Here is a 10,337-nt window from a genome sequence, read left to right on the forward strand (position 1 = left end):
AGAAATGTAACTTTGGCCAAATTATTATTTATAAAGGAATCTACTGAATTAAAATAAAGTAGCTCTGCAAGGGCTTATTCAGAGTTCCTTTTGTCCTGCTGCTTGCCTCTGAGGAAAACTGCTCTTTAGCACTCAATTGGAGCAAACAGCAACCGGGTTTTCTGAAGATGGTCACTGGTTCTGGTTTAGAGTTAAAGAAAGGGAAGGAGCGGACCAGAAGGGAAACTGCTCAGACCCATGCTGTCTAGGGCTTGGAACAAGCAGAAGTGAGGACAAGCCTCAAGGGTAAGTTAAACACATCTCAAGTCCAAAGTTTTAAAGCTATCAGAAAATCTTGGTTTCTTATACCACTAGGTGGTGGTCTAAAATCAATGAGAATTTTCATGCCAGTCCACCAGTTCAGAATGATGAACATATCAATTCTCTTCTTATATTTTAAAGATATCCAACATGACATTTCATGCGTTCCTTTTTTCTGGGTGGTTAAGTTTTCAATTTGAGGTAATTTAAAAGTGAAATCGGCCGACAAGGGTTCTTCAAATAATTTTAGCACATATTTGAATATCTTATACTGTATTAACAACTTTGGGTGAGTACAAGCAAGAGGTGCACTTGAACCAGAAGCATTAGACTAAATGCCTTTTAAAAAAAAATCTACATAAGCCAAACTCACTTTCACCAAATTCATGAAGGTGATCTACAGAGAATAAAGCGTGTTCTCTTTGTACTACTTCGGCCTGCAAAAGTGGGGCGGGTCGTCCTCCTTTTGAATGCTCAGTGGTGTAAAAAGATCGCATGTAGTAAACCATCACGTCAGAGACAAAGGTTTAGTACACCGCATTCCTTTATTCTGTATTAGTTTGCAGCACAAAGGGAGATGTTTAGATTTTACAAAGGGGCAGCATTTGAAAAACGACACACCTATGGGCCCTGCTGCAACCTGAATTGTTACTGTCCAGAATCTATCATATTCTGGCACAACAGACAGAATGGCTTTCAGATATGCACTGTTCTGGGTCAAAAGTAGCTTGGAAAAGTTGTTTTCTGTTATTACTGAGTTTTACATTACATGCCTCCAAATACACACACATGTTCGTGTTTAACACCGTTTAAATACAGCGACATGCTAGGAGATAACATGATGCCTGTCAGTGGAGCCTGTCAGTTGTCTCAGTTGATAATTACATTTTGCTGGAAACTGGGGGTCCTTCTTTACACGTGTGATTCTGAGTGGCACACAAAGCAAGAACAGCTTCAAAGGTAGAAAGTGCAGCTGCAACACTCAGTGACCCGAGTTTGAGTGATACGCCTCATTGACTGCTGCAGAGCAAGCAGCACAGGAGTCAATTTTATGCAAAAATCTACCCTTCAAGCCAAAGGAGAAATTAATATTTCATGCCGATTCCCTACCAACAAAGAAACCTGGTCCCATGGTAACCGAGCTTTGAACACAGCCTCATCCTGCCTAGGCCCAAGACTCGCTGGGTTCCCGTTGTATTTGTTCACAGTCAAGCTCAGCATGCGTTCAAATTGCTCTAATGAAAGAATGGCTCCATATCCGATTACCAATCCCCGAGTATTTCTTTCTCTATCGTTGTTTTAAATTTTCATGAAGTGCTGAATTTCTGCATGTTCCATCTTCCAAAGGAGCTGTCCCTAAACTACATTGTGAAGCTGGGCCCAGGGAGGGAGGTATGGGAAGGGAAGGAACTGAGGAGAAGATGGAAGACCATGGTCCCTAAACTATCAGTGAAACCAAAACCCATCAGTCACGCCAGCCTTGCTTCATCTAAGAAGATGTTGACACCTGCAGTGTGTTCTTAATCTGGTCCAAGATGTGTCTTGTGGATAGGTTTATGCAGAAGAATTAGATAGCAGAATGTACGGTACCCACTACTCCGCAGATAGGAATTATATTTTAAAAAATAAACACCAGTGCAAAATATTAAACTAGCACTGCAAGGTGGCTAAATCATTCTAGGCAGTACATGTGTGCATTTAAAAATTATATATATACCTGATGCAGTCTAAAGTGATCTTATCATCTCAGGACTTCTGGTGCATTTGTAAATCTAGCCTAACTGGACTTCCTTCAATGATTAGGGTGAATATGTGTGTCCTTTCGAGGTGGGCAAGACTGGGGTAGCAATTTAATACCATTACAGTCGTACCTTGGATCCCAAACGCCTTGGGACATTTTGGCTCCCAAATGCCGCAAACCCAGAAGTGATTTTTCCGGTTTGCGAACGTTCTTTTGGAACCCGAACGTCCGATGAGGCTTCCGCAGCTTCCGATTGGCTGCAGGAGCCTCCTGGAGCCAACCAGAAGCCGCACTTTGGTTTTAGAACGGTTTGGAAGTCGAACAGACTTCTGGAACGGATTCCGTTTGACTTCCAAGGTACGACTGTATCTCATTCTCAAAAGAAACACAGGTCCCAGAGCTCACCCCGTGCAGAGTGGAAGGATAGCAGGAACAGCTGGAAGTGAATGGAGGGTTCGAAGCTCCTATATCTTAGGCTGCCTGTGTACACATGACATTTACTCTGGTTCCAGTTCGTTCCCGTGGCTGGTGTTTGAAGCTGTGCGTACAAGACATTAGCTACAATCCGTATCTATCTTGTAGTTTTCCACAAGCCAATTTCCATCTGATTTCAAAACGTAAGTCACGTTAATTTTGTGGTTAAGCGGAGGTGTGTACATTTGAGATAGCCAGTGCATAAACGAAGACGGCTGCTTTGGAGTTGTGGGGAGAGGCTGCAGGCGTGGGGAAGCCAAAACAGGCAACGTGCATCGGATGAAGACATCGCCAGCCCCTCTCTGGGTATGTTTAAAAGTAAAGAAGGGAGCAGAAAAGTCTCACCGCATTACCCAGACAGCTGATTTGAGCCGGAGTGTGCAGCAGAGGCCACAGAAATGGGCTAAGGAGGAGGAACCAGGCTACACAAAAATAACAGCCGTTGGGAGATACAAGATCATTTTCTAGAGAGATGGCAGCTACAGACCTTTTCAGTCAGAGCATAAAAGGATCCAGGAGGGTGATGGAGAAGCAGGCAATTTTACGGTCATAGAGCCCCTGTCAAAACCAGTCTTCACAGCCAGCTGGACCCCATCAAAATGGACTCCCACCATCTCCCTTTCTCTCATATCTGTTCTGCTGAAATGTTCTCCCCTCCTATTTTCCACATCCCAAGATCCTTCAAGCGAGTTGCAGAGGGAAGCCGGCTGCGCTATCTGAAACATCTCAACGACGGAAGAAAAACTGTGAGAGCCAACGGATCAGATGAGCAAGATAAAATTGCATGTATGACAACATTACCTTGCTTCTCCTCCACCAACTCAGGAGGCGGGGGGGAGGGGCAAGGGGGGAGGACACACACCTAGGGGAAGGTTCCTCTTTTGCTATGGGGGAATCGTTTGCTATGGTTAAACAAACAGGAACTCACAGAAGAAAAATGGAATTTGGACAGGGCATCTCTCCCACAAAAGAGCTGTGAATTCACAAATACCTAAATCAGTGGTAAACAGATCACTGAGACCAAACATTACTCCTGTTTGCACTATCTGTACTATTACTGACATGTAAAATATTTATTCCTGAAATTTACAAGTCAGGAGGAAGTTGAAGCCTCAGGGCCACAGGTAACTAAAATGGAACAGACCAAATCAGGTTATGTCCCTTAACCCTTCCAAGCTTCGCCATATACCTGGATCTACAACCCAGTTCTCCTGAGTTCATAAACCTGCACTTATGATGCGCTGTCTCCAGTTGCAGGTAGCAATTCAAACTATTAAATGCCTCCCATAACAAAAACAAAACTCCTGCAGTAGCATGGCAGGTGGATGAGGTCTGGTCTGGTCTTCTCCCTGACATGCTACTTTGCTATATGTAGGGATTTCCTCCAAACACACACACACACACACACACACACACCACACACACACACCTACTTTTGGTTTTCAGGTACGTGAACCCTGACATCCATTGGTGACAGACACATATTTAGTACTTCAGTTAGAATTGTGCTTTGTAAATGGGCAATTCCATGGCACTTCCCTTTTTAGGTTATTATCCGTTCCCACTTCTCTTTGGACATACATACAAATTTCAGCAGGTAACTCACGAGCAGGACAACTTAGAAACATCTCCCTAAAAAGCTTCTTTGGCCAGCAATTGTTACACTGAAGTTAAAAAGAAGAAGAAATGTTTAGGACATAAGGCAGCTTTTTATGGTAGTTCCAGACTGAAAGCAATTCCTTGTCTATAATTTATAGAGGCAACTCCCTTTGTTAATTTACTTGTATACAGTATTTATATGCAGCTCATCTTTGCTGGGTTTTTCCTTCAAGCAGGCCGGGCCCGAGTCCTGTCCCCACGGCGATCCCTCAGGAATCCTTTACGGCCAGCTCCGCCCTGATCCTGCGCTGCAGCAGGTGTGCGGTGACAGCACTGCAAGCCACCAAGCCAAAGAAGGAGCCGCAGGACAGAATGACGGAGAGGGGTCCATGCCGCCTGCGGAAGATGTCTTGCCTGTTCTTGTAATCCAGGAAGATGGCTTCCTGCTGGGAGAGTGTGCAGATGGCCAGGAAGGCGTGGAAGATCTGGTGGGCATGGCCAACGATGTCGCAGGAACCCGGGAAGTATTTCTCGGGAACCGGGCAGGAAGAAATAAGCGCTGACGAGGAAGAAAAGTATCTGGAAAGTGTGGTACCAGGCCGCCGTCTCCTCGCAACCTTCAAGGTGGCACATGACCACGCGGTGTGCCACGGGGCTGATGTCCAAGATGAAGGCCAGCCCTGCTGGGATCACCTGGCACACTTTCCTCATGACGGGGTAAGGGCGTCGGTAGCGGTACTTGGCGTAGCAGCAGCCGGCGCAGGAGAGCCACCCGCAGAAGGCGGCCGCCGGCAGGAAGAACAGCCAGAACTTGTCGTACCAGGCTTGGTCAGAGCTGTAATAGAAATGGGCCAAGGCACTCCCGTACTGGTACACGCTGACGCCAACGTAGTCCACAAAGTAGAAGGTGTAGTGAAACATCTCAGACTTGGACTGCAAGAGATGAGCCAAGAGGCTGCAAGTGAGATAGGTGACAGAGGAGAGGACAAAGAGGAAGAGGGGCAGAGACTGGACTTCCAAAGTCAACTCCTCCGCTTCCGCAAAAACATGAAACCTCAGCAGCACAGCCAAAGCTGCCAGCAGGTGGGTCCAGACGTTCACCACCTCGTTGTGCTTCTGGAAGAGGCTGAAGAAGTAGTAGCGCCAACGCTGCCCCGTGGGGCGATACCCAGCTTGGATGTACGGCTCCCGGAAGAGCTGAGGGACATCGGATTCTTTGACGGTGCCGGGCATCTTGGGGAAGCCTTCTTCTAAGAGCTTTGGGAGCCGGCGGAGTTGCTGTCCGCTGACGGACAAGGTGCTGATCCGTTCCAGGATGGCTGTCATCGTGCCAAAGTGTGTGGGCGAGGTCCTGGTGGGATCCCTGGAGCGAAAAGAGAAAGAGAAGCCATTAGCAAGAGCAGAAACTGAAAATAAGCAGAGGCAGATATTTCATAGTCTCTGTGTATGTCACTGTGTGTCACAACGACATCTAAGAATTATGGACAGAAGGCAGGAGCAAGGGGGGGTGGAACTCAAGTCTTCTGTATACGGTCTCTTCCTCCCCTGCAAAGCTGCTATTAAACTTGTTTTAAGAAAACAACCACACATCCTAGGAGGAATTCAACGTTACACTAAGGTGATGGTCCCATCTGGGCAAGCGTTTCAGCTTCTCAGAGGGAATGATCCTCCATGTACAGTTGTGGCAGTTCCCTCAACTTCCCTGAGGCAATTTTGGGGGCAGAAAGCCCTCCTGCAGAAGCCCTTCCGCTTATGGGATGCATTCGTTGACTCCCGCTCCCCTTCACGGATCTTGGAAACTAAAACGTGTGCATTCTTACCGCGATACCTGTCAGAAAGGAGGCTTCTGCACGTGCTGTAAAGGAAACTGAGGGGCAGGTGGGGCTCAGCAACCTGGAAAGGTAGCTCATCGAGGAGGCCCATCTGCCCTCATTTCCCTCCACAGCATGTGCAGAAACCGCCTTTTTGACCATTGGACCCACTCTTGGTCTTGTCCACTCAATCAGCCGGAGCACACGGAGGGTTTGAGACCCGTCACCTCCCTCACCTGGTTTAGCAGGCCAGTCAAAGCCATTTTTGGAGGGGTAGAAACAACAACAGACAGTCACGGTATCTGTACCGCAGATAAAATACCCTCTGACCATCAGGTCCAGTCGTGTCCGACTCTGGGGTTGCGGTGCTCATCTCGCTCTATAGGCCGAGGGAGCCAGCGTTTGTCCGCAGACAGCTTCTGGGTCATGTGGCCAGCATGACTAAGCCGCTTCTGGCGATCCAGAGCAGCGCACGGAAACGCCGTTTACTTTCCCGCCAGAGCGGTACCTATTTATCTACTTGCACTTTGATGTGCTTTCGAACTGCTAGGTGGGCAGGAGCTGGGACCGAGCAACGGGAGCTCCCCCCTTGGCAGGGATTCGAACCGCCGACCTTCTGATCAGCAAGCCCTAGACTCTGTGGTTTAACCCACAGCGCCACCTGGGTCCCTTATATCTCTGGATAGAAATGTATTAATTATAGAACTAAACTAACAATAGCATACAAAAAGTATACATAGATATTCCTCAGAGCAAAGCCTATATATGCTTTCAAACATCAATGTGCTGATTCAAAGTGCAATATAATGTTAAACCCCTTCATGGATCACTGCCCCCTTCATGGATCACTGCCTTGTCGTGGCGAAGGGGCTTGAATTACTCAGGCAAGCTATGGACAGGTCAAGATGGACAGGTCATAGCGGAGAGTTTGGACCAAACGTGATCCACCTGGAGAAGGAACTGGCAAGCCGCTCCAGTATCCCTGCCAAGAAAACTCCATGGACAAAGACAACAGGCATATAAAAGATATGACGCTGGAAGATGAGCCCCTCAGGTCGGAAGGCGTCCAAACATGCTACTGGGGAAGAGCGGAGGACAAGTACAAGTAGATCCAGAGCTGATGAAGCGGCTGGGCCAAAGCCGAAAGGACGCTCAGTTGCGGATATGCCTGGAAGCGAAAGGAAAGTCCAATGCTGTAAAGAAAAGTATTGCATAGGAACCTGGAATGTAAGAACCATGAACCTTGGTAAGCTGGATGTGGTAAAAAATGAGATGGCAAGAATAAACATTGACATCCTAGGCATCAGTGAACTAAAATGGACAGGAATGGGCGAATTCAGTTCGGATGACTATCATATCTACTACTGTGGGCAGGAATCCCGTAAAAGAAATGGAGTGGCCCTCATAGTCAACAAAAGAGTGGCGAAAGCTGTACTGGGATGCAACTTCAAAAATGATAGAATGATCTCGATACGAATCCAAGGCAGTCCTTTTAAACATCACAGTAATCCAAGTTTATGCACCAACTACCAGTGCTGAGAAACCGAAATTGATCAATTCTATGAAGACTTACAACACCTTATAGAAATGACACCAAAGAAGGATGTTCTTCTCATTATAGGGGATTGGAATGCTAAAGTAGGAAGTCAAGAGATAAAAGGAACAACCGGCAAGTTTGGCCTTGGAGATCAAAATGAAGCAGGGCAAAGGCTAATAGAGTTCTTCAGAGAACAAGCTGGTCATCACAAACACTCTTTTCCAACAACACAGAGACGACTCTACACATGGACATCACCAAGATGGGCAACATCGAAATCAGATTGATTATATTCTCTGCAGCCAAAGATGGAGAAGCTCTATACACTCAGCAAAAAACAAGACCTGGAGCTGACTGTGGCTCAGATCATCAGCTTCTTATAGCAAAATCCCAGCTTAAACTGAAGAAAGTAGGAAAAACCACTGGGCCAGTAAGATTCAATCTAAATCAAATTCCTTATGAATACACAGTTGAAGTGAAGAACAGGTTCAAGGATTTAGATTTGGTGGATAGAGTACCTGAAGAACTGTGGAATGGAGGCTCGTAACATTATACAGGAGACAGCAACGAAAACCATCCAATGAAAAAGAAATGCAAGAAAGCAAAGTGGCTGACCAATGAGGCCTTACAAATAGCGGGGGAGAGATACAAGCAAAATGCGAAGGAGATCGTGAAAGATACAGGAAATTGAATGCAGATTTCCAAAGATAGCAAGGAGAGACAAGAGGGCCTTTCTAAACGAGCATGCAAAGAAATAGAGGAAAATAACAGAATGGGAAAAAACCAGAGATTTATTCAAGAAAATTGGAGATATGAAAGGAACATTTCGTACAAAGATTACCACAATTAAGGACAAAAGTGGAAAGGACCTAACAGAAGCAGAAGACATCAAGAAGAGGTGGCAAGAATACACAGAGGAATTATACCAGAAAGATATGGAGGTCTCATACACCCCAGGAAATGTGGTTGCTGACCTTGAGCCAGACATCCTGGAGAGTGAAGTCAAATGGGCCTTAGAAGCCTTGCTAACAACAAGGCCAGTGGGAAGTGATGATATTCCAGCTGAACTATTTAAAATTTTAAAAGAGGATGCTGTTAAGGTGCTGCACTCAATATGCCAGCAAGTTTGGAAAACTCAGCAGTGGCCAGAGGATTGGAGAAGATCAGTCTACATCCCAATCCCAAAGAAGGGCAGTGCCAAAGAATGCTCCAACTACCGCACAATTGCACTCATTTCACACGCTAGCAAGGTTATGCTTAAAATTCTACAAGGCCGGCTTAAGCAGTATGTGGACCGAGAACTCCCAGAAGTGCAGCTGGATTTCGAAGGGGCAGAGGAACCAGAGACCAAATTGCAAACATGCGCTGGATTATGGAGAAAGCCAGAGAGTTCCAGAAAAACATCTACTTCTGCTTCATTGATTATGCAAAAGCATTTGACTGTGTCGACCACAGCAAACTATGGCAAGTTCTTAAAGAAATGGGAGTGCCGGATCACCTCATTTGCCTCCTGAGAAATCTCTATGTGGGACAAGAAGCTACAGTTAGAACTGGATATGGAACAACTGATTGGTTCAAAATTGGGAAAGGAGTACGACAAGGCTGTATATTGTCTCCCTGCTTATTTAACTTATATGCAGAATACATCATGCGAAAGGCTGGACTGGATGAATCCCCAACCGGAATTAAGATTGCCGGAAAAAATATCAACAACCTCAGATATGCTGATGATACTACCTTGATGGCAGAAAGTGAGGAAGAATTGAAGAACCTTTTAATGAGGGTGAAAGAAGAGAGCGCAAAATATGGTCTGAAGCTCAACATCAAAAAAACTAAGATCATGGCCACTGGTCCCATCACCTCCTGGCAAATAGAAGGGGAAGAAATGGAGGCAGTGAGAGATTTCACTTTCTTGGGTTCCATGATCAATGCAGATGGTGACAGCAGTCACGAAATCAGAAGACGCCTGCTTCTTGGGAGAAAAGCAATGACAAACCTAGACAGCATCTTAAAAAGCAAAGACATCACCTTGCCGACAAAAGTCCGTATAGTTAAAGCTATGGTTTTCCCAGTAGTAATGTACGGAAGTGAGAGCTGGACCATAAAGAAGGCTGATCGCCGTAGAATTGATGCTTTTGAATTATGGTGCTGGAGGAGACTCTTGAGAGTCCCGTGGACTGCAAGAAGATCAAACCTATCCATTCTCAAAGAAATCAGCCCTGAGTGCTCACTGGAAGGACAGATCCTGAAGTTGAGGCTCCAGTACTTTGGCCACCTCATGAGAAGAGAAGACTCCCTGGAAAAGGCCTTAATGTTGGGAAAGACGGAGGGCACAAGGAGAAGGGGACGACAGAGGATGAGATGGTTGGACAGTGTTCTTGAAGCTACTAACATGAGTTTGGCCAAACTGCGAGAGGCAGTGAAGGATAGGCGTGCCTGGCGTACTCTGGTCCATGGGGTCACGAAGAGTCGGACACGACTGAACGACTGAACAACAACAACATAATGTTAAAGATGGTTATGCAAAAATCTATAAGATGTATGGGTCTATCTTCCCAATGTTGGAGAAGGTTATACCATAGCTGTCAACTTTTCCCTTTTTTAAAGGGAAATTCCCTTATTCCGAATAGGATTCCTCGCAAGAAAAGGGAAAAGTTGACAGCTATGGGTTATACAAAGTCATTCAGACGTGTGGGTATGTCCTCCCGACGGGTGGCCAGCTTCAAATCTTCCCGTTTCACCAGCAGTTTTGTCAAGGTCTGGACTTTATCTTTGATAACAACAGTACAAAACCATCAACTTTACTAGAAATATGAGTTCAAATATACAATAAAAAGGCTTAATAAAGATTCATGTACTCACCATCAAATCAGAA

The 10,337-nt window shown here is 45.9% G+C and overlaps 1 protein-coding gene across 1 annotated transcript; it reads right to left on the reverse strand.

The window, feature by feature from the left end:
- Positions 1 to 4,368: 4,368 nt before the first annotated feature.
- PAQR8 (progestin and adipoQ receptor family member 8) lies at positions 4,369 to 5,478 on the reverse strand. The gene is given in 2 exon segments (XM_033142692.1): positions 4,369 to 4,654; positions 4,656 to 5,478. Coding segments are annotated over 2 exon segments (1,056 nt in total). The 5' UTR covers positions 5,441 to 5,478; the 3' UTR covers positions 4,369 to 4,383.
- Positions 5,479 to 10,337: the final 4,859 nt, after the last annotated feature.

The sequence above is a fragment of the Lacerta agilis genome, chromosome 3 (assembly GCF_009819535.1).
Source record: "Lacerta agilis isolate rLacAgi1 chromosome 3, rLacAgi1.pri, whole genome shotgun sequence".
NCBI classification, from domain to species: Eukaryota; Metazoa; Chordata; class Lepidosauria; order Squamata; family Lacertidae; genus Lacerta; species Lacerta agilis.